This window comes from Pseudorca crassidens, chromosome 2, assembly GCF_039906515.1.
Source record: "Pseudorca crassidens isolate mPseCra1 chromosome 2, mPseCra1.hap1, whole genome shotgun sequence".
In the NCBI taxonomy this organism is placed as follows: domain Eukaryota; kingdom Metazoa; phylum Chordata; class Mammalia; order Artiodactyla; family Delphinidae; genus Pseudorca; species Pseudorca crassidens.
In genome coordinates this window covers 181918051-181942742 of record NC_090297.1, presented here as the reverse complement: position 1 = coordinate 181942742, position 24692 = coordinate 181918051, and the positions used below count along the sequence as shown (strand labels likewise).

Here is a 24692-nt window from a genome sequence, read left to right as displayed (position 1 = left end):
ATGACCAGCCAGTCTCAAGGGATCCACCAGCTCCTCCAGGCAGAGAAAAGGGCCAAGGACAAGCTCGAGGAGGCTAAGAAGAGTAAGTCTCCATTCTGTCTGATTTGTGAGAGTTTTGTCACAAAAAGGGACGAGGGGGGGTGCAGTAGGATGAGCACGGATCTCAGGGGCAGGCAGACTCTGGTTAAATCCTGGTTCCATGGGGCTTCCCTGGTGGCGCAGTGGTTGAGAATCTACCTGCTAATGCAGGGGACACGGGTTCAAGCCCTGGTCTGGGAGGATCCCACATGCCACGGAACAACTAGGCCCGTGAGCCACAACTACTGAGCCTGCGCGTCTGGAGCCTGTGCTCCGCAACAAGAGAGGCCGCGATAGTGAGAGGCCCGCGCACCGCGATGAAGAGTGGCCCCCCGTTTGCCACAACTAGAGAAAGCCCGCGCACAGAAACGAAGACCCAACACAGCAAAAATAAATTAATTAATTAATAAAACTCCTACCGCCAACATCTTCTTTAAAAAAAAAAAAAAAATCCTGTTTCCACCACACTCCCTGGTAGACCTTGGCCAGTTCATAGAAACTACCCAGTTGTCTGTCCCCCATCACTGTAGTGGGGATGGATTTTGCCAGTTCAGATCTTTTGGACAGGCTACCTGCTACGTGAAATGATAATGGACATTGAAGTTAGGGAGACACAGGCTCAAGCTTTGCCTCTGCAAGTTCCTTCACATTGCCCAGCCTCAGTGTCTCAATATTGTGACGTGGTTCAGAGATAGACCACTGGGAATTCCCTGGCGGTCCAGTGGTTAGGACTTGGTGCTTTCATTGCCAGGGCTGGGTTCAAGCCCTGGTTGGGGAACTAAGATCCCACAAGCCATGCAGTGTGGCCAAGAAAACAAAAAAAGAGAGAGATAGACAACTTCCAGATTGAATCTGCTTACTAAGGAGTGAACATAAGCAAGTGACTTAAGCTCTGTAAGCATCGGTTTCTGTTTCCATAAAATTGTGATCATAACAGTTAATGGCTCATTCTCCTCCCTCTCTGGATAGCTTTTAATTTCTAAGTTTTAAAAATATTTCCATTTTATTCTCATTTTCTAATACTCTTGCTATTTAGCCCTGCATCTACTGACTTAACAGGTAAGATGTTCTCAATAAACCTCAAGCCCCTTCCTGTTCTCCTTGATACTTACAACAACCATATGAATTAGGTATTACTATTATTTCCATTTCACGTATCTAGAAACTGAGTCCATAATTTGCCATGATATTTTTTTAAAAATAGAAAATATCATCCAAGCACCATGTTCAAAGCTTATCTTATTTACCCCTCACACAAATCTATTTTGCAAAAAGGGGAAAGTGATGCTTAGAGAAATTCTGCCCCTTTCCCAAGGTCGCACAGAGGGTAAATGGTAGAGACTGGATTTGGATGGGGTCTGATTACCCAGCCACGATCTTAACAACTGCATGGTACAAAACGTACATGATTTTTATAATGAATAAACTAAGATCACAGATCTGCAACCCAAATTCATGTTCCCTGGGCCAAGACCTCTGTTCTTCCCACTGTCTCATTTCCTATCACATGATGACTTAATCTATAGGAAGGTATGTCATTTACCTTCTCCCTAATCACATGCCCTGTCTCTGCAATTAAATTCAAAGCCCTGCGAGATAGGGATCATGTCTTAAAATCATTGCTTATGTAAATAGTTGTATGCATGGAGTGATAGGAATCGGGTGATACTGGCAGAAGCTAGTTTCAGTGTATCGCATGAAATGCAGGCACAGGACATTATAATGTGAGAGAGGAAGTCGGGCTGAGGCACTGCTCTGTCCCCTGGGGTTTTCTACCGCAGGCAAAATCATTTTCCTTTCTTAAGATAAATTGATTTCCTGAACACTCAGCAAGGTGGGCACCAACAACAAAAAAGAAAAAGACCCCATGTGGAAGAGCTAGAAGAGAACAGGATAGCGAAAGATAATGAAAAAGAAAACTTTACCTAGTTCTCCATTTCTTTTTCTACAAGAAGCCATGCCAAGGATGGCAAAATGGTATGAATGCAGCGTAATTGTACAGGAAACAAAGCAGTCCAGTACCTGCCAGCTGAAACAGTGTAGAAAACTCCCTTATTTTTTATTCAGATTTCTTTACCACATTTGAAATATCCAGAACAGAAAACCAACCTATTTTAAGATGTGATCATTATGTTACCTTTATTTTCCATTATGGAAGAAGTGAAACAATGATAAAGCACATACAGGATCAATGTTATCAATAAACAGCAAGGTCCTACTCTACAGCACAGAGAACTATATTCAGTATCCTATAATAAACCATAATGGAAAAGAATATTTAAAAGAAGAATGTGTGTGTGTGTATATATATATATATCTGAATCACTTTGCTTATACAGCAGAAATTAACACAGCATTCTAAATCAACTATACTTCAATTAAAAAAATAAGTAAACAACAAATGAGAAGCCAAAAAAAGAAAAAAAAAAGAATCACTATTATTATAGGATCCAAATGATTTTTACCAACTACTTCTCCTTTTTCAACATCATTAGAGAAGTACTGTAAATCATACAAGTTTTTTGAAAGTGGGAACCAGTCAGAACAGTCTAAGTTCAGATTTCATAATAAAGATAAAAGCCAAACTTCTTTTCCTTTCCTCAAGTATGTATGCTGTCCTTGGGCAATCTTTCCTCAGAAGTCAGTACTAGAAAATCCATACTGTATTATTCGTATACAAAATGTTCATTTTGTTTGCTGGTCACTGAAAGTACTTGTGTACTTTTCTTTTTCTTCGTCTTTGTTCTTAAATATTCAAGCAAATATCAGTCAGTAATAGTAAATACCCAGACCTTAAAAACATTTTGGAAAATATGTTTCCAAATGTTATTTCAACCAATAACCTCTGCACTCAATTTTACAGAGAATGTCTCTCCTCTGCCTCAAACAGCTTTGAGAAGCATTTTCACTGGATAGAAGCTGTTTTCTTGCCTAGCTGTAACGGGCCATCATACTCACTTCTTAAGCACGCTAAGGCAACATAAAATAATTCCTTTGCTACCTGGTATTTTGTAGCTTCTCTCATATTTCACTATGTTTTATTTCATTCATTTATTTAATTCAATAAGTACTTATCGGGCACCCACCATTTCCAAGCCGCTCTAATACATATGCTGATGAGTAGACCTAGACCTTTCCTTAAAGAATTCCCCAGTGACGTAAATATGTAAATGACATGAGAGGTACAGATAGCCATCATTTTTATAAACCCATATGTTTCACTTTATCTTTTTCCATAAAGAGATTTATTTGAAAATCTGACATAACGAAGGCAGAATAGAGATTCAGAATGAGAACCAACAGATCACAATAAGTGAACACCATTGTAGAAGGTCTAGAATCACCATCTCTTTCTTAAATCCATTTATTGGAAAGTCCCTCAGAAACGTACACATAGAGTCTCTGCTAGAAAGAGACTTGGGAATATTCATTTTAAACGGGAGAAAGAGACGGAGAGAGAGAGAGAGAAAACACAGCAATTTACATGTTAATCCTTTTAGAAAAATATAAGATTAATAAGGTGGACATGTTTAATATTATGTTGCAAAAATATTGATTTATTCCATTAAGGAGGCTGCCTCAGATCCCGGTGAAGCTGTTACATAATCCAGTAGATGGTATAAATAAATGTTAAAAAAATAAAGGTTTTCCCTAAAGGGGTACAGATTAGGGGTTGGAGGCCCCGTTATATAAGGATCACAGGTCCCCACTGACCAGCTGCTGAGACAGATGAGGTTGTTTTTTGTTTTGTTTTGAAGGAGCGGGAGTGCGGAGTTGGGGGTGAGTGAACAGACTTAAAAAGTGAGGCAATAAAATAGAAAAAACATTGGCTTTTTCTTATGTTTCTTTTGCAAGTTATTGAGGATTTCTGAGTTTCAATTTTTTCTTTTCTAAAATATATAAATATCTTTTATATTTTTTAAAATATAAAAATATATAAGAATAAAATATATATAATATTTATATTATATATTATGTTTATAATATTAAATATAAGCATTATATTTTATATAAATATTTAATACGTATATGGCCAAATATTTTTAAGGTTCAGAAAATGATGCCTAAGGCAGTAGGGTACAAACTAACTAGTTATTGTTGTTTTTAACTTATACTATATATATTGTATATTACTATAAGTAATAACAATAGAAGAATGAAATAGAAGAATAGAATACACAGTCTAATTTCATTCTTTTTTACAACTGCAGCTTCTGGGTCAATTTTTCTTGTAATAGGGGAGACTGGGTCTGCTTCTAGATGTTTGCCTCTATTCACTGATTATGGATTCCATTGTATTTTTTAGTTAAGATCCTTACCTACATTTCATTTGAAGAACTCAGATATTTGCCTCTATTCACCGATTATGCGTTCCTTTGTATTTATTAGTTAAGACCTTCACCTAAATTTTTATTTGAGACACTGTTTGGTTGAATTCAGATGGAATCACAGTAGGTTGACACTATTTTAAATAATCTTACTTGAAGTTAATACCTTTTGCCTAAAAGTTGTTCATCAATCAAAGCATCAAAGTGGGTGTGTTGGCCAAAGACAAACTAAATACATTTTTGCAACAGAACTGGGACCTATCCTGGAGCCCAGGTTTGGGGACTTGAACTGCATCTTTGATCAGAATTAGAATAGAAATTCAAGGTACCATTATCAACAGGAGGAATAAGGACTTGTGTTTCTTTGGAATATGATTTTTTACTTTAAGTTATGACCTTTTATGAGAGCAGTATTTATTTCACTTATACCACTGCAATTTTGGAAAGGGACACACCCACAGGGGTTGCAACCAGACAGTGTGGGCTGAGCCTCCAACTGGCTGGGTGGCACTGGGCAGGTCGTCTCTTAGGATCCTGATGCCTTGACCTTCTTAGCCTCAAATTGGAGGAACAGTATCTACCTCGTGGAGTTGATGTCATAATCAACTGAGCGAATGCTTATAAAGGACTTAAAACGCCCGTTGGTACCCAGAAGGGGCTGCACGAGAATTAGCTATGAGTATTCTTCCGCTACTTAATAACGAGGATTCTGAGTTCAGCTGAGTTCCCCTGACCTCCTCAGCATCTTTGATGAAGTCCCCATTGAATTATACTTTAGTGCAAAATAAATAATTGAAATATTTCTACTTCTTACTTAGATAACGCATCAGGGAATACAATAGTGCAGATCTGTCTGGCTCTCTAGGAGGCCTACCAACGATAGTTTTGTAAATCAGCATTTGTAATTGTTTGTTTCCCAGTGTACAGATATTCCAAGTTTATTTAAACAAGCACCTTGATTTCATCAATTTTCACTATGCAAGTGTGTGTTCTGATTCATGAAGATACGCCTTCTACTGAACTAATAAAATAAAAATTGTTACAGTAAAAATTCATGGCCCTGTTTTGTATGTTTTGTAGGCTTGTAAATGCTTCCTTTTTCTTTATAGCCCACAGACTAATGGGGTATTTGTAGGTATGTTGGGCTTTCATTTCTTTGAGTGGGTCATGTTAAAATAATAACCACACGACATTTTCATCTCTTAATAACATTTGGTTGTATTTTTTTTAACAAGGAAAGAACAAGTAAAAGAAAAAGCAAAGTAATTACAAGGAGGTAGAGTAATGAAAGGAGAGATGAAGATAGGCACCAAAAGAGAGGAGCTTCTTTGTTTCCTTGGCAAATTCACTTTTTCCAATGTTTGTAGTAGGTGAACCAAATAAAAGCATTCTTCAAACCAGGTTGGTTATATCATAATATTAACAACCCCCCAGAGCCAAGAAAGCTTTTTCCTTTTTTTTTTTCTTTGTGGTAGAGCAGAATAAAAATGTTATCAGCAACAGATAGAAATCTCCAAGCATTCCTCAAGTGCGCTTTGTGTTTATACCAAATCAAGGTGACCTCTGCTCCGTTTATGCTTTTTTGTTTTCACTTGTATACCTACTGTTTGTACCACACTCAAGTACCTGATTTGGTTTCCAAAGCTCAACTAACATTGTTGCTCTGATTCTCTAAGCCACTCTATTATCTTCCTCGGGCCACTGTAACCAATCACCACACACAGGGTGGCTTACGACATCAGAAATGTATTAACCTCCAGCTCTGGTGGCCAGAAGTCCAGACACAAGGTGCTGGCGGGGCTGCTTCCTCCTGGAGACCCTCAGGGAGAATCTGTCCCGTGCCTCTCTCCTAACCTCTGCTGATCGCCGGCAATCCTTGGCTTTCCTTGGCCTGGAGCCGCATCCTTCTAATCTCTGCCTCTGTAATCACAAGGTCTTCTTCCCTGTGTGTCTACTCTGTGCCCCTATGCTTCTGTCTCCAGATCTGCCTCTCCTTAGAAGGGCACCAGTCATCAGACATAGGGCCCATCTCAATCCAGAATGACCTCATTTTTGTTTTGTTTTGTTTTTTTGCAGTACACGGGCCTCTCACTGTTGTGGCCTCTCCTGTTGCGGAGCACAGGCTCCGGACGCGCAGGCTCAGCGTTCATGGCTCACGGGCCCAGCCGCTCCGCGGCATGTGGGATCTTCCCGGACCGGGGCACGAACCCGTGTCCCCTACATCGGCAGGTGGACTCTCAACCACTGCGCCACCAGGGAAGCCCTAGCATGACCTCATTTTAACTTGATTACATCTGTGAAGACCTTCTTTCCAAGTAAGGTCACATTCACAGGTACCAGATGTAAACATATTTTGAAGGACACAATCCAACATCCTCTAATTGTCAGATTCACTTGGCTGTCCTGAGTCCTTACCTTCTTAGTCTGTTTTTGTTAGTGAAAACGTCTCAAAGAAGTTGCCTGTATTGCCTGTGTCTGCATTTTTTTAAACTCCATTTTCTCCTGAACCCATTCTAATCAGATGTTTGTCCCTCCAACTCCACCAAAGCCCCCCTTGTCAAGACCAGCAAAGTTGCTAAATCCAATTAATTAACTATCTCAGTCCCAACTGAATTCCTCTTTCATCTCTGAAACTCTTCCCTCACTGGACGATGCAGCCCTGCTCTCATGCTTGGCTTTCTCTCATCTTCCCAATCTCTACGGTTGGGGGCCCAGGTGGGACTTGCTCTCTTCTGTATCCACAGATACTTCCTAAGTGATTACATCTAATTCCATGACTTTAAATCCTGGCTCCGGGTTGATGATTCCCAAAATTAATATTTCCAGCCTGAATTGCTTCCCTGATCTCCAAATTTATATAAACATCAGCCTTCTCCCCACACCACTAGATGTTTAATGGCCATCTCAATTAAACTGCTTTCTTGACTCTGCCCCAAAATAAAATGATGGAGCCAGCATTGACTCATCTATCTCTGTTTCTCCATCAACTCTGTCTTCAAAGTATATAGAACTTCTTGTCAATTCCACTGCTGCTTTACTATTTCTAATCATCATTAACACTTGTCTGACCTATTGCAATAGATTTCAAATCGATCTTCCTGCTTCTCCCTAGCCCTTACAATCTATTTTCACCACACTAGCCAAAGAAATCCTTTCTTGTATTATTTTTTTTCTTTTTTCTTTTCTGGTCACTATGTGCAGCATGTGAGATCTTAGTTCCCTGACCGGGGATCGAACCTGTGCCCCCTGCATTGGAAGCTTAGAGTCTTAACCATTGGACCACCAGGGAAGTCCCAAGAAATCCTTTTAAACCAGAAGTAGTATAATGCCACATTGCGGCTAAAAACCCTTCATGGCTTTAGCACCTCAGGGATCCCAGTCTTTTATCAACCCCAAGAGATCTCCGTGACCTGGTCCCACTGCTGCCTCTCTGATATCATTTCCTAACATTCAACCATTCTGCTCTCTTTGACCTGTGACCCAGCCAGGCGGATGCTTTTACTGTTCCTTGAACCTGTCAAATGCCCTTCCCCCTCAGGGTCTTTGCCTCTGCTGTTCCCTCTGCCTGGAATGCTCTTCCCTTTCAGGCATTTGCATGGCTAGTTGTTTCATTCCTTGAAGTCTCTGCTCATATACCCCGTCCTCTGAAAGGCTTGCCCTATCTGTGTCAGCACCCACTGCTGTCTCTCTGTCCCTTAGGCGCCTTGATTCCCCTGCACAGTGTTCATCATCCCTGCCGTATCATATCCTTACTACCTGTTTCCTATCTCTGCTTCCCCCTCTTACATTCAGAGCTCCACAAGAGCAGAAATTTTGTCTGTTGTGGTTTTCACTGCTGTATCAACAGACCTAGAAGAGTGGGGGACATAGTAGATAGACAGGAGTATTGGTTGGTTAGATGTCTCTTATTTCCACTTCATGGAATGTGTGTTGGCCACCTCCTCCTTGCACAGTTCTGTCCTCTCTCTTGGTTTCCCCTACTTCTCTGATGACTACTCTCAGATCCTCCTGAGGTTCCTCTTCCTTTCCTCATCCCCCAATGTTGGTGATCCCTAGGTTGAGACCTTAGCCCTCTTTTCTTCTCATTCCACACCCCCCCCCACCCCGTCCCCTGGCGTTGATTTCAGTGCAAACCCGCTGCTAGGACTAGTACACGCACAAACTCAGATGACTAACAAGCAAATCTCTGTCTCCATTTTAGACCTTTCTCCTGAATTCCAAAGATGTCTGTCCAGCCGCCCTCTGGATATACCCACGTAGGTGTCCTCAGGGAAGCCTACAGAGGCTTCTTTTTTGGTGACATCCTAGGGACCTTTCCTCCAGCTCATGCTTTACTCGCTGCCTTCCTTCTTAGCAAAAGGGTCCCAGGAACTGGAATCTGTTTTCCTAACAATGATTAGAAATTGTTGCATATTCTTACAATCACTTCATATACGATTTTAAAAATCCTTCCAATGACTCTTTGCAGTAGATTCTTAAATCTGTTTTATAGATGAGAATACTCAGGTTCAGAAACTCTAAATAACTGGCTTAAGGTTACAAAGCTTCTAACATCTTATTGTATCAGTGCCTACTGTATCATTCTGATTTCCTTCGGAAATGATCAATGTCATCTTGTCTTCCCACCAGAACACGTTCCAGAACCAGTTTAGCCATACAACCAACAGAGTGTCTCAAGGACCCATCAGCATCTTGGGACAGTCCCTTGGCCTCCTCTAGCCAAGAAACCAGGCAGGATGCAGCTGTGGGCCTTGCCCTCTGTCCCCACATAGAGTTCAAGTGTAACCTGCCCAATTTCTTAGTCCTTTCCCCACAAATCACCTAAAAATCAATCCAATCATCTTTCTCTCCTGCTTTTCCTCCCACAAAACATCCTATGGAATAGATCCCAATAATGGCTTGTTGAATGTAGGACATTTCTATGTAACAAACCAAATGTCTAAAAATGAGTGACTTCAGAGATGGAGAACAGGCTTGTGGTTGCCAAGGGGGAGGAGGGTTGGGGGAAGGATGGATTTGGAGTTTGGGATTAGCAGATGCAAACTATCATATAGAGGATGGATAAACCACAAGGTCCTACTGTATAGCAAGGGGAACTGTATTCAGTATCCTGTGATAAACCATAATGAAAAAGAATATGAAAAAAGGAATGTATCTATATGTATAACTGAATCATTTTGCTTTACAGCCGAAATTAACACAACATTGTAAATCAGCTATACTTCAATAAAATAAATTTAATAAAATAAGGGAATTCCCTGGTAGTCCAATTTTCCCAAAAATATCTCAGAAAAGATGGTCTTGTATTTTTTCTAATCTCAAAAGTAGACAATTCATTCCCATTTCTGTCCTGGCTAAGTCTATTCAGCTTAACGTTTCCTCCTCAAAAGTCTTCCCTGACCTTCCCTAGCAGCCTTTTCTGAGCCCCTTACTCTACATGTGTGGGTCTGTTTGTATTTTTCACTTCCTCTGTTACCAGAAGATGCAACATGACTCTTGGGATGAAGGGGAAGCACAAGCTCTAGAATTTTCATAGTAGAAGTTTCCATAAATGTTGTCATCTTTAACTGTCACAAAACAAATAGAACAAAGATTTCTGTTTCATTGCTTTCACAGTTGATTTTGTGTATCCTTCACAATTTTATGCATTTTCTAATTTTCCTCTTGGACGTTGAAGCAGCATGTACATGTTTCCAAAATACACCATATTGGGACTTCTCTGGCTGTCCAATGGTTAAGACTGTGCTCCCAATGCAAGGGGTGAGGGTTGGATCCCTGATTGGTTACGGAACTAAGACCCTGCATGCCTCGCATCGCAGCCAAAAAAACAAAAATACACCATATGTACCTCAGCTAGAGGCAAGGACCATATCATATATTTTTCTGGCTCTAGCCCTGTGCATAATAAGTAGTATTGAGTGTAGTAATAAGTGTAATAAGTAATAAGTAGTAATAAGTGTTCAATAAATATTGAATGAATAATGGATGAATAAATGAAAACCATCCTTTCCTGCACCACCCTGAAGCACCTGATTTAGCAGTATTTAAAATCGTGACGTGTGAGATTACCACATTCTCTAAAACAAAAGTTAGAGCATTCAGCCTAATAAGCCTGTGTGATCTTGGAGGAAATTTGGGACAAAAATTTGACTGTTGTATTTAAAATCTGTCATAGGGTCGCCCTTGTGTTTGATAGAGAAAGTATTGAGAAATAAGAAAATGAACCCCTTTTGGTTCACAGCAGCCATGTTTTTAATGCTTAAGAAGAAAGAGGTAATTTTTTATGTTTTTTTTTAAAATTTTTATTTTATATTGGAGGATAGTTGATTAACAGTGATGTGTTAGTTACAGGTGTACAGCAGAGTGATTGAGTTATGCATATACATATATCCATTCTTTTTCAAATTCTTTTCCCATTTAGGTTATTACAGAGTATTGAGCAGAGTGCCCTGTGCTATACAGTAGGTCCTTGTTGGTCATCTATTTAAAATAGAGCAGTGTGTACATGCCAATCTCAAACTCCCAATCTATCCCTCGACACCCCGACACGTTGCCCCTGGTAACCATAAGTTCATTCTCTAAGACTGTGTTTCTGTTTTGTAAATAAGTTCATTTGCATCATTTTTTTTTAGATCCCGCATATAAGCAATATCAAATGGTATCTGTCTTTCCGGAAGAGGTGTAATTTAAAAATTTGGAAATCTCCCGCAGAGACGGAGAAGCCAGCTAGAGGTTAATACAAGTGGATGTGACGCATGCATTTTGCTTCACCTCCAGCGAGACAGTCAGCGTGAGGCTCTAGTTTCTTGCCCTGGATGAAATCAGGTGGAAGATATGCAAGCTCTCACAGGCGGCAGCTGCCCAGTCCTTCCAGAAAATTGCTGTGCTAGCAGCGACTTCCCTGTGGCTCTCCTCTTTAACTGAATGAGAACCAGCGGGTGACTGGTGCCACGAGGAGGGGCTCAGACACACTCTGAGCTTGTCACTGCACGATGGAGCTAATATGCAGCCTCTTAAGTGGAGTACTGGATTCTTCCCGGAGGCAGGGCACATGGAGATTTTCTTCTTTCTGTTATTATTTTTATGTGCTAGAGTCGAGACTTTGAAACCAGTATATTTAACATAATTTGCAATTAAGGTGGAAAGTCAAGATGTTTTATGGGGTTGAATCGTATCCTACAACCCATCATTATGTATCCTAGAACCCATTATAACTAAGAAAATGTTAATACATCTTAAACGTATTTTTGTCCTAATGTGAATGATAAGCCGTGATAAGAAAGTAGGCTGGGGATCCAGCAACAGCTTTCCTTGCCAACATATCTAATTGTTCTGCGGATAGCATGTGTTTGGTTGCCACAAAATGGTTAGAACTATCGAGAATAAAGAAATCTGTATATGCAAAATGGTAAGGAGCATTAATTAGGTGGGAAAAAGGTAAGCATTGCTGTGAATGTTCCATTAAGCCTCAAGCATCAGAAGACCATTAATTTATATGAGACCTTGATTTTACAGAGAGTGTAGACAGATTCTGTTCTGAATGAGCTCAGCTCAGTCCCATTCAAGGGTAATACATATTCAAAGAGACACATCTCAATTTATAACTCAGCGACTCTCTTTATCCCATCTATATACAGTGACTAGCAAAGCAACTCATACGCAGCAGGGAGAGACATTTAGACACCATCTACACTCAAATACAACAAAGGTACAGAGAGACGAAACGATGTAAAAGCCTGTATGTAGATTGACACATAGATAAAAGTTTAAGATTTTTTTAATGCTACTTAAAGAGAACACATTTATTTATTTATTTATTCATTCATTATTTTTATTGAAGTATAGTTGATTTACAATGTTGTGTTAGTTTCAGGTGTACAGCAAAGTGATTCCGTTATTTATATATATATATATATATCTGTGTGTATATATATATATATCTCTGTATATATATATATATCTGTGTGTGTATATATATATATATATATATATATATATATATATATATATATATTCTTTTTCAGATTATTTTCCCTTACAGGTTATTACAAAATATTCAATATAGTTTCCCATGCTATATAGTCCTTGCTGGTTATCTATTTTATCTAATTTACGTTTATATATAGTACTGTGTATATGTTAATCTCAAACTCCTAATTTATCCCTCTTCCCCCCTTTCCCCTTTGGTAACCATAAGTTTGTTTCCTATGTCTGAAAATACACTTATTTAGTTCAAAGTCTACACCATGTAACAAATCCTTGACAACGATGAAAAACAAAAGCTTGAGACCTTATCAGAGAGAAGAAACTATGTTAAATGGGCAAAAGAATAAAGGCATTTAACTAAAATAAAGAGACGATAGATTCTGAGACAAATTAATTTTAATACAGTTGAGAATTTCTTTAAAGTTTTAATGATCACAAAGCATTAGTATCTGAAGGTGGTGGGTGGTGAGTGCCTAGCAGCGATGACTATTACTCTATAACCCCCCAAACTTATTCTGGTTGTCAAAAAAAGTCATGTGCTCACCTAATGATCTCCACCGCTTTGTGTTTGTCTGAAACTTTCATCTGCATTGCTGTCTGCTGGCTTAAGGCTTACACCTTTGCTCTTAATAAAAGAAAAGACAGCTACTTAACTAAATCTCATAACCATTAAAAACGGTTGGTTTTACAATCACTTTCAAGTCCCCCTCAGAGAAAGCTACTACAAAAAGTATCTACTTTGATGTGCTCTGGGGCTTAATCAGACTTTCTAGAGTCAACAAATGGCAAGGAAAAAACCCAATAAAATGCTTTAAAAAATTGTTAGTTGGTTTGATAGAGTCTGAGCTGCATGTTTGTGCATTTGGAGATCTGCCAGTATTCAATAGAATCCAGTTGGTATGGACTGAAGGATTCCTGGCAGCAAATCAGGACAGAAAGTCTGACCAAATTATGTCTTTTTGACTCAGTGACAGCTAAAATCTGTTCTCTGGCTGGTACTGCTGTGAGTAAATGGGCAGATATTTTATTGAAACATGGAGGTGTGAAAGAATGTTGTCATTTCCATGTTCTAAAGAATCCAATTGAAAAAACCAGGAATTTTTCAACATCTATCATTTTTTAATGCAGGATGTCATTCTAGAAAAAAAAAAAAGCGTCAAAAAATAATGTAAGAGGGCTTCCCTGGTGACGCAGTGGTTGAGAGTCCGCCTGCCGATGCAGGGGACATGGGTTCGTGCCCCGGTCGGGGAAGATCCCACATGCCGCGGAGCAGATGGGCCCGTGAGCCATGACCACTGGGCCTGCGCGTCTGGAGCCTGTGTTCCGCAACGGGAGAGGCCACAAGAGGCCCGCGTATCGCAATAATAATAATAATAGTAATAATGTAAGACCTCACCCATATTTTTAAAAATCAAGTTGTAAATTCCAGATGGGTTGAAAAGAAATAGTGCTCCTTCTATGCCACTGTTAATTTTCAGGAAAAGCCAAGCGTTTGCGTCAAGCCAAGGAGGAAGCAATGGCAGAAATTGACCAGTACAGAATGCAGAGAGATCAGGAATTTCGACAGAAACACGCTAAGGTAAGTAAGAAAGTCAGCACTGATTTTTTTGCAGCATAGACTATAAGGTATGAATATTCATTAATAATGATATTAATCCTCATAAGGTGTCATGCACACTACCAGGAGAGAAAAATATCCTGGATGGAGCGAATATAGTTCAACCAAGGCTGAATATCAAGCAAAATCTTAAACGTTACAGAATTACTGATTTTACATTTTCACTTCCAAGGCGTTTTGATTTGTCATAGAAAGTGTCAATCTATAGTTATTGTCTAACACATTGTAGATTAAAAATCGTATTCTCAAATATACAAGTGGATGGAATTGGTTAAAGTATTATTCCTACAACAGATTCTTTTTTTTAATTAATTAATGTATTTATTCATTTATTTTTGGCTGCGTTGGGTCTTCGTTGCTGCACGTGGGCTTTCTCTAGTTGCGGCGAGCGGAAGCTACTCTTCACTGTGGTGCGCAGGCTTCACATTGTGGTGGCTTCTCTTGTTGCGGAGCATGGGCTCTAGGCGCGTGGGCTTCAGTAGTTGTGGTCTGCCAATGCAGGGGGCACCGGTTGGAGTCCTGCTCTGGGAAGATCCCACATGCTGCGGAGCAACTAAGCCCGTGCTCCACAACTACTGAGCCTGCACTCTAGAGCCCCCGAGCCACAACTACAACAGATTATTGACTAACACATTTTAGAAAGAAAGAAACATCAGAGAACATTTTGGTTGCTGTTGTCTGTGAACGTTTACTAATAGAATCAATAAAAAGTGTTGCACAATGTTCTACAATGAACTTGTTAGGCCAAATTTCCTTTGGTGGATTCAAGATTTAGGAATGACCCAAGTACATGTTGTTATCTATTGCTGAAAAGTCTTCTGGTATTTCCTTATGATTTCCTTTTCAACAGGCTGGCTTCATTCAACAAATCTTTTAGGAAAATATAAAGAAATGCTTTTTCCTACACTAGCACTTAAAAAAATATCTACAGTTTTCAGTAAAAAAGATATATAAGTAGCGAGAGAGAGGCATGGACATATATACACTACCAAACGTAAGGTAGATAGCTAGTGGGAAGCAGCCGCATAGCATAGGGGGATCAGCTCGGTGCTTTGTGACCACCTATAGGGGTGGGATAGGGAGGGTGGGAGGGAGACGCAAGAGGGAGGAGATATGGGAACATATGTATATGTATAACTGATTCACTTTGTTATAAAGCAGAAACTAACACACCATTGTAAAGCAATTATACTCCAATAAAGATGTGTGTGTGTATATATATATATATATATATATATATATATATATATGCGCGCATGAATTTTTCAGAGCTGATTGCAATATGGCTTAAATTCCATGTGCCATAACTAAAGTTTATATATTTTCTTTTTGCCTCAGCAAAAATACAAATAAAGCTCTGTGCAGAAGCCTGACATTGCAAGATGAACTACAAGCAGTTTGTAAATCTTTCTGTTTACAGCTTTGATTTTAGTGGCAGTAGGTGCGGAGCCCAGGTGGGATCGGGTAAATTGGATTACAAGGTAGGAAAAACTTTTCCAATGGGCTGTTTCTTAAAATAAAAAGCCATTTCTAGAACAAAGTGGACCACTCAGCGAAAATAAATTCTTCTTATCGATATTTGGAAAAAGGAATCATAAAGTCCCAAGTCCACACATGCATATACGCACTCTATGATTGGCCCTTGGCTATCTCTCTAAACTGTCAGCTCTGAAAATGTCATGCACTTACCTTTTACTCTGAACCGCAGATATTTTTTAAATGTTGGGGTAGGAAACAGCATTGCTTTATATTTTCATGAAAGATTTATGGAATGAAGCCAGCTAATTGAAAAGGAAATCATCAGGAAATACCAGAAGACTTTTCAGCAATAGACAACAATATCTACTTTGGTCATTTGTAACATTTTTTTACTACTTTTGTCCCTACTTGTTCTGTTCTCGCCATATGTCTCCCTGTTTTACCCCAGAAGAACTAAACAGGCTGCTGCCACAGGGCCTTTGCCTATGCTCTATCCATTCCAAGGATCTTCTTCTTTTACACACATTCATCTCTCCTTGATCTCTGTTTAGTTGTTAGCTCTTCTTCCTGATCACCTTATCTAAAATTGTGTCTCTCATAAAAAAAGAAAGTAAGTACCCATTGTACTCATAGCATTTATCACTACTGGATATATTATATATTTACATAGTTTGCTTATTGTTTATCTTTCCTTCTGGACTATAAGCACCAAAATGCAGGTTCTTTGTTTTGTTCTCTGTTGCTTTCCTTGACATTGGTATGGAGTCAGCTCTACAGTCAGTATCCAATAAGTATCCAGTAAGAGTGAATAACTAAACATCCCTTCCATGCCTTTATCTTTCCTACTGAGTTCTGTCATAACCATGCCATATTAGGACCTGAAAAAATAATCATTCTTCACACCAATCAGCTCTTTTGATCCTGTGTTGGATATTTCTAATATATACATTTTTAAGTAATTACAAAACTGACCATCATTTTAGAAAGTGGCTGGGTTTAATCTCTTGAAATATTATTTCTCCAGAAGAATCTCCTAAAATGTAAAACTGGTTCAGGATATTTGTTCTCTGCATCAGAGAATAATTAAAATTCCTCATTACTCTCATAATTAGAGCTCTAAGCCAATCTTACAGCTAGTTAATCAAAAGCTTACATAAAACGTTCAGCATGTTTAAGCCTCTGCTACCTCAAGCATATTGTCAACCATGAGCACAGATCTTCTTTCCTGGCGTGACCTCCATATGTCAGACACAGAGCTATTCCAGTTAAAGCTCATCATCATTAACCCAGGGCATGTGGGAGGTCTGGGAGGAGACCCAAGAAACCAGTTTTCTGCCTGCTGTGGGGATTGCTCCTTGATGCTACTTTTTTGGTTGCTTTTTAGCTCTTGTTCATGTCTGGGTTTTTCCAACTCCCCTGACTTGTCAATAGAAGCAAGTATCCCAATGTGGGCTGTATATCAACGAATATTTTTAGAACAAAGATTTACTGATCCCTTGCTTATTTACTTATTCCTTGTTTCACTTTATCCCTTGCTAGAATTTCATACCACTCCGCAATGAAAAAGACCAAACTAAAAATATAGGCAACAGCTTGGGGACTCTAAAAATGATGCCATGCTGAGTGAGAGAAGGCCGTCATTTACACTGTTTGATTTCATTTATATTGGATATGAAGTATATACTGTGTGATTCCATTTATACGATATTCTCAAAAAGACAAAACTATAGTGATGGAGTTACTGCAACCATCCTGTAGAACTTTGGGAAAGTCCTACAAAATAACATCTTCTACCGAAGAAGATAAAAAGAAATCTGGACTACTACAGTGGAAAAATGAAATCTACTGTTAATGCAAGTAGAAGTTAGATGCACCATTCATGTAAACCAAAGACCTGAAAATGGTTGCCCTGGGCATATTGAAGATTTTTGTCTTTAATCTTTCTTCCTAAATTCATATCATGAAAACATTTTTGTTTCCTTGAAGCAACCACAAATTGAGAACGCAAAACTGTGTGTGGGACCTGAACCTCTGATTACCCTTAAACTGGAACATGTAAACAACTCAAAAAGAAACTTATTGAATGCTGAAAGATTTCACCAACACCATCGGTCATTAAGCTGTAAAGCTATACACATCAGTCTCAACACTGAAGGTTTGAAAATACACGTAGAGAAGTCTTTAAATTGTACCCTTCTACCAAATGTACCACTAGTTGTCACTTAATTATCAACTTCTAATTTATACAGTGTCCCAAATATTCAAGCAGCAGGCTTTGGCCAAGAAGAACAGTAGAACAGGTAATAAGTTCTCTGTAACACCTGGTGATCTGCTCATTCTATTCTGTTCAACAAATATGTATTGAGCATCTACTATGTGCCTGGCAACGTTTGAGGCAGTTATAACTCATCAATGGACGAGATGACACTTATCCCTCCCCTTGTGGAGCTTACATTCATTCATTTAAACTCCTACATGGCTTAAAGTAGTACTGTCTTCAGATACAAATGCAATTCTTCCCAAGGAAGACCATTTAAAGTGGTGTATGGTGAGTCATGCTATCGTACCATCTAGGAAACAGTGCAGAAACTCAAATTATTGCAGGTCAAATAAACTCAGAAATAATGTCATATAATTATGCAGGATGAGACATAGGAGTATGGGTTGTTGACAAGGGTATTCCAATGTTTCTGAAAGTTTAAGATGGATTATACAAATTTTAAAGTACAAGCAACACAGTGAGAAATCATAATAATCATTACTAACATTTACTGATTATTTGCTCAGTGCTAAGCTTCTGTGCTAAACACCGTCTTCATAATAAATATCTTCAGAAAATTATCATGTTGCCTTAACAAATCACCTTAAGAATATAACTAATACTAGTGGCTGTCATCTGCCGCCCTAGACCTGCACTGCCAAAAATGATGGTAATTCTCATGTAGATACCAAGCACTTGAAGTGTAGCTAGTCCAAATTAAGACATTCTATAAAGGTAAAATACATACCAGACTACAAAGACTTAGTATGACAAACAATAATGCAATAATATTACACTGTATATTAAAAGAGTAGTATGATTATATTGGGTTAAATAAAAATATTATTCAAGTTAATTTTACCAATTTTTTTAAATACAACTCTAGAAAATTTAAAATTACTTACATGGCTCACTTTGGGGCTATTGCATTTCTGTTGGACAGCACCACTTTGCATTCATGAATCCGGCTGAATTTTTAAAACGATCGCATCAAATGGGTGATGTTATCCCCATTTAAAAAATAAAGAGCCTAAGGTTGAGAGAGTAGCATTGACATATATACACTACCATGTGTAAAACAAATCGGTAGTGGGAAGCTCTTGTATAGCACAGGGAGCTCAGCTCGGGGCTCTGTGATGACCTAGATGGCTGGGATGGGGGTGGTGGGAGGGAGGTTTAAGAGGGAGAGGATATATGTATACCTATAGCTGATTCATTTTGTGGTACAGCGGAAACTAACACATCATTGTTAAGCAAATACACTCCAATAAAAATAAAGAGCCTAAGGTTGAGATGAACTTTTCCAAAGTCCTTTAGGACAGTTGCAATAACTTAGCCTAATAATAACTATTTTTAACACTACTCCAAAGAAAAGTAGATAATAGTTTCATAACTGTGTGTCTTTTAAATTTTTCACCACTTAAGACATTGAATTTAGAAACAATAATTTTTTTTTTTTGAGTTTGGTAGACTCTATCAAACTCAAAAAAAAAAATCCAATATTGGATTTAGAGGAAAAATTTTATTCTGGTAGAACTAATTTTGGTAAGTAGTTCTCTTCTATTTTTCAGTATCTTCATAGCAAAGGAAATTTCGTCCACATGTCTGTGCTTCTTGTATACTCACTTATCAAAATGTTATTTTATAAAAGTTATTTGATGTCTTAGAAGCTATATCACCCCAAAATGACTTTCTTTGAACTAGGAGGCCCCAATTGCCTGGACTATAAACAGAAAAGAACTTGAACCTGATCACCTCAATTGCATTTGATTTCAAGTTTGGGACCCAGAAAGATCATGTGGATTCTAGAATTTAGAATAGCCTTCTTTACCTTGAAGTAAAAAAATCAACCATTAGTGAGGTCTCTTGGACTAAATTAAATGCATACTTTCCATAAACACTCATGGAAGAGAAAAACCAGCTGTGTTGCCTTCACAATGTCCTGTTCAAGAAAGGCTGAGTTTACAAAGGAGATAAAATTAGGAGTTGTCTGCTTGCTTTAGCAAAGGATAACCTTACAAAGGTTTCTCTGCAGAATCCCTTTAAACTGGTAACTCCCCTGGTAAAATTATATTTCAGTCATATCATTACTCGACAGAGAGGCTAAGAGATAGAGGAGGTACTGGGAAATACTGGGAATCACTGCCCATGAAAGACCAATCAGAAAGATAAGTTAAACAGAAGTCTAAAATTACAATGGAACTAGATGGACGAGTACAGATCTTCCTCAGCTTATGGTGGGGTTACCTCCTGATAAACCCATGGTAGGTTGAAACTATCAAAGTCGAAAATGCATTGAATACACCTAATCTACCCATATCATAGCTTAGCCCAGCCTGCCTTAAACGTGATTGGAACACTGTCATTAGCCTACAGTTAGGCAAAGTCATCTAACACAGCTGATCTTGTAATAAAGTGTTGAATATCTCATGTAATTGATTGAATACAGTACCGAAAGTGAAAAACCAAATGGTTGTTTGGGTACAGAATGGGTGTGAGTATAAGGGTTGTTGACCCTTGAGATCACTGGGCCCACTGGGAACTGTGGCCTCCACTGCTCAGCAACACAAGAGAGTATCGTATAGAATATCACTAGCCCTGGAAAAGATCAAAATTCAAAGTACAGTTTCTACTGAATTTGTATCACTTTCACACCATCAAAAAATTGTAACTCGAGCCATAAAAATTAGGGACCAAATGTCTGTATATCCCAATTTATACCAAAATTTTCAAGATTATATCTAATACCTAAAAAAAGGTACACCTGTGCATGTGAAAGTATTTTATTGAGCATACTGTGGCTGTATCTTTCTAAAAAAAAAAAAAAAGGGCTTCCCTGGTGGCGCAGTGGTTGAGAGTCCGCCTGCCGATGCAGGGAACATGGGTTCGTGCCCCGGTCCGGGAAGATCCCACATGCCGCAGAGCGGCTGGGCCCGTGAGCCATGGCCGCTGAACCTGCGCATCCGGAGCCTGTGCTCCGCAGCGGGAGAGGCCACAACAGTGAGAGGCCCGCGTACAGAAAAAAAAAAAAAAGATTTAATGAGTTCAGATAATGTATTTTAAAAATTGACAAACCAGGTATTTGCTCTTTAAAGACCAGCAAAATGGGTTTAATGATGTCTTTCAACTTTATTTTCCAGACTTTTAATACAGAAAGTAAGCAATAGGTAAGATACAGGAATTCAATGGAAACTATTATAAATATCAATACATGAAAAAATTTCTGAGCATGGTATAATGACTGTGAACTTGCATTCAATTTGTACTGTGTGAAGGTCAATTTAGAAGTAGAAGTCACCTGTTGTGGCCAGCTTCCTTTTTTTTTCAATAGTTGATTTACAATATAGTTTCAGGTGCACAGCATAGTGATTCAGGTTTGACTTTTTTTTGCAGATAATATTCTTTTAGAAAAGTGTATCTATCCCACTCATAATACTGGTGATCTTACCCATTCTCTGAAAAATTCTGGGAAAATAATGCATAATGTAAATGACAAACAAGCCAAAATGAATTTAACTTACAAAACAATTAATTTTTTTAATAGATCTTTATTGGAGTATAATTGCTTCACAATACTGTGTTAGTTTCTGTTGTACGCCAAAGTGAATCAGCCATATGCATACATATGTCCCCATATCCCCTCACTCTTGATCCTCCCTCCCATCCTCCCTATCCCACCCCTCTAGGTGGTCACAAAGCACCAAGCTGATCTCCCTGTGCTATGCTTCTCCTTCCCACCAGCCAACTATTTTACATTCCGTAGTGTATATATGTTGATGCTACTCTTACAAAACAACTAAATTTTAATATGATGTATAATGTAGTGAATTGTCTGTTTTATTTTGGCAGATAATGGGCTCTCAGAGTAACATCTCGGAAGAAATAGAAGCGCAAACGCTAGAGAAGATAAAAGAACTGAATGGAAGCTACAACAAGTCCATGGAAAGTGTGATCAACCAGCTTTTGAGCATCGTCTGTGACGTGAAACCAGAAATCCACGCAAACTACAGAATTGCCAACTAAATGTGCACCCCATTGTTCAATAAACGGTGTCTGCATGCCCCCTGGTTGCTTATGGTTTCATGTTTATATTAAGAGATTTGAACTGTACATCTTATATTTACTAGACATCTACAGATTATAATGTGACATAATTCATACATGAATACTGAATTTAAAAGCAAACCAACAAAAAAGTTGTTACAGCTTTCCTGGTAATAGCTATGACCTTGTATTTTAAGTCAGAGTAAGTCAGGAATGCAGGGCAACATATTTTTTGACACTTGAAGAAAAAAATGGACTTGACCATTTTTTAGTGGGTGTAGGTTTTTTTTTTAACTTCCTCTCCTTTTTATCAGTATAGAAAATGTGTACTTACTTGCAGTTGTTAAAAGATCATTTTTAAGGGAGATAGAATCATGACTCTGATCCAGATATAAAATGAATATATGTTAAGGAATTTATTTAATTCAATAATCAATGAGGAAACCAGTAAGATGTTATCACTAGTTCAAAGAAGAATAAGAACTTCATAGATAGAAAGAGAGATGATAGATAGACAGATAGATACATAGGTACTTAAAGAGTAATGGGTTATATAACCATCCTCTCTGCCTAACCTGAACAAAACAAATATTCTTCTCTTTCTAGCAGAAATGTTAAAAAAAATTAAATGAAATTAAATGAGTTGCTAGCATACATGTTTAGGCTAAAAAAACCAAAACCAAACAAACAAAAAAACCCAAAATAACAACAACAAAACCTCCCAGGAGAAATAGTAGGTTAGTATGTGTGATAACCTGAATGTTTGTATTGCCCCAAAATCCATAGGCTGAAATCTAATCCCCAATGTCATGGCATTTGGAGGTAGGGCCTTTGGGAGATAATTAAGTCATGAGGGTGGCACCCTTGTGAATGGGATTCATTAGTGCCCTATCGAAGGAAGCCAGAGGGCGCTCACCCTCTTTCTGCCAGGTTAGGATCCAATAAGCCCTCTGCCCGTGCTTGGAAGAGGGCCTGCATCAAAACCTGACCACATTGGCACCTTCATCTCAGACTTCTAGCCTCTAGGACTATGAAAAACAAGTTTCTGTTATTTATAAGCCACCCAGTCTGTGCTGCTTTGTTACAGGAGCCCCCCCCCCCCAACTCGAATGGACTAAAACAGTGTGCCATTAGCCCAATTGCCTAGACAGTCACAGCTAATTTCTTGTTAAGTACCAGGTACTTCAAGTGCAATGTATAGATTATCTTGATCCCATTGTGGTGGGTAGTATTAGCATCCCCATTTTACAAAATGGGAAACAGAGATTAGGAAACTTGCCTAGAGTTGCTTGAGAAACTCTGACAATTTGGGGCTTCAATCTGGAAATATGACTCCAATGTCCCCAGGCTTCAGTACTGACCCTGCTGCCTCTCTGAAAAGTTTCTACATTTATATCATTAAGAATCCTAGGTACTCTGATCTTCCAATAATATATACAGACAAATTTTAATTCCATTGCAAACAAAATTTAATTAGGAAATTTTCATTGTTACCAAATTATTTGTATACTCAATTCCAAATACAAACTGTAATGATTCTAACTGATCATTGTTTTAGATTACTAGCATCACTGTTTCCTTTTAACAGACAAAGTTAAAATTTTACCATAGTTTTAGATCTCAGAAATATTCAATCGTACATTCACATTAGGTTAATAGAAGAAAATTTGAATTCCATTTGTTTTCCCAACTTTGGGGGCCAAGAAAACCAAACAGTTTAGCTTACTGGTTTCATGTGGTAGATTTCTCCATTTACCGGAAAGACAACTGATTCCCCAATTAATTAGGAAAGGTATCAACCTTTCCTAGGACACTGCCCCTCATTTTTTCAGGGGGAGGAGAAGATTGGAGGAGGAGGTGAAGGCATCAAGTAAAGTTACCTCTATAAAATGAGGGTAGCCATGGAGGAGTTCCAGCTCAACACAGATTTGGAGAATTCAATTACTCTATCCTACAGATCAAGACATGTAAAACAATGAGTAAAACAGTGTATTTGAAAAGTCATTCATGTGAAAAGATCACTTTGAAAAACACAGACTTGTGATTTGCCTTGAATATCTAATCTCACGAAAAATATCTTAAATACCCTGTCCCATGAAAACCATCAAGATGTCAATTTTCTGGATGTAAAAAGCTCATATAGTGTCCAGAACACCAAGTTAATAAATTCCTGCAGAGGAGATAGGATAATTTTTTAAGCCTTAAGCACGACGGAAACACACTAAAATCAGTACAAGAGTTTTCTCAGCAGTAAAGTAGCGCCCACAGCCAGAAGACAAGCATGAAGATTGGGTGAGTCTGGTCCTGGCTGTGCCCCAAGCTCTCTATGTCCTGTCTATGTCCTCTCTATGTCCTGTTGGGCTTCAGATTCTTTTCTAATGGCTTAATAGACAAAATGGTATTGAACTAAATGATCCCTATAGGCCTTCAACATTTAATTCCACCAATCAAATCAAACCAATCTCAAAGAGCAGTACCCACTACTTGGCATTTTCTCGTCTACCTCTGTAGTATTTGTTAACTTTTCCTTGACCCCATATCTACCCTACATGCTATATTGGCAGTAGTGTGTACTGATACCCAGCTTCCTAGATTCTCTGTAACTCACATAGTTTTACATTCAAATATGGTTTCATGTCTTTGCCTAACTGAATGAGTCATTGTTCAAGAACTCTTACACTCTCACAGAAGGTAGAGCCACTAGGGTTTATTTTATTTACATATGAAGAAGGTTTTACATATTTCAGAGATAACTCGATTATCTCTGATAGCTTTCTCAGTCACAAAAAAAGTTGACCTTTTTGCACATGCCCTTATCCTAAACTGCTTTTTCTGTTCCCACAGGTCTTCACACAGAAATGGAATAACCTAAGGGTGCTTTAAATCCTCCTTTATTTTT

General features: G+C 38.5%; 1 protein-coding gene across 1 annotated transcript; it reads left to right on the top strand.

Moving 5' to 3' along the window:
* Positions 1 to 21772, top strand: ATP6V1G3 (ATPase H+ transporting V1 subunit G3). The gene is made up of 3 exons (XM_067715489.1): positions 1 to 82; positions 13871 to 13971; positions 21599 to 21772. Exons 1-3 carry the CDS (start codon positions 1 to 3, stop codon positions 21770 to 21772), a joined length of 357 nt encoding a protein of 118 aa, XP_067571590.1.
* The last annotated feature ends 2920 nt before the right edge of the window (positions 21773 to 24692 follow it).

Bases quoted from the DNA above. Each gene is read 5' to 3' on its own strand.
- ATP6V1G3 (XM_067715489.1), top strand. From the start codon at position 1: ATGACCAGCCAGTCTCAAGGGATCCACCAGCTCCTCCAGGCAGAGAAA. The intron at 83-13,870 runs GTAAGTCTCCAT...GTTAATTTTCAG, and splicing joins GCTCGAGGAGGCTAAGAAGA to GAAAAGCCAAGCGTTTGCGT. The intron at 13,972-21,598 runs GTAAGTAAGAAA...TTATTTTGGCAG, and splicing joins TTCGACAGAAACACGCTAAG to ATAATGGGCTCTCAGAGTAA.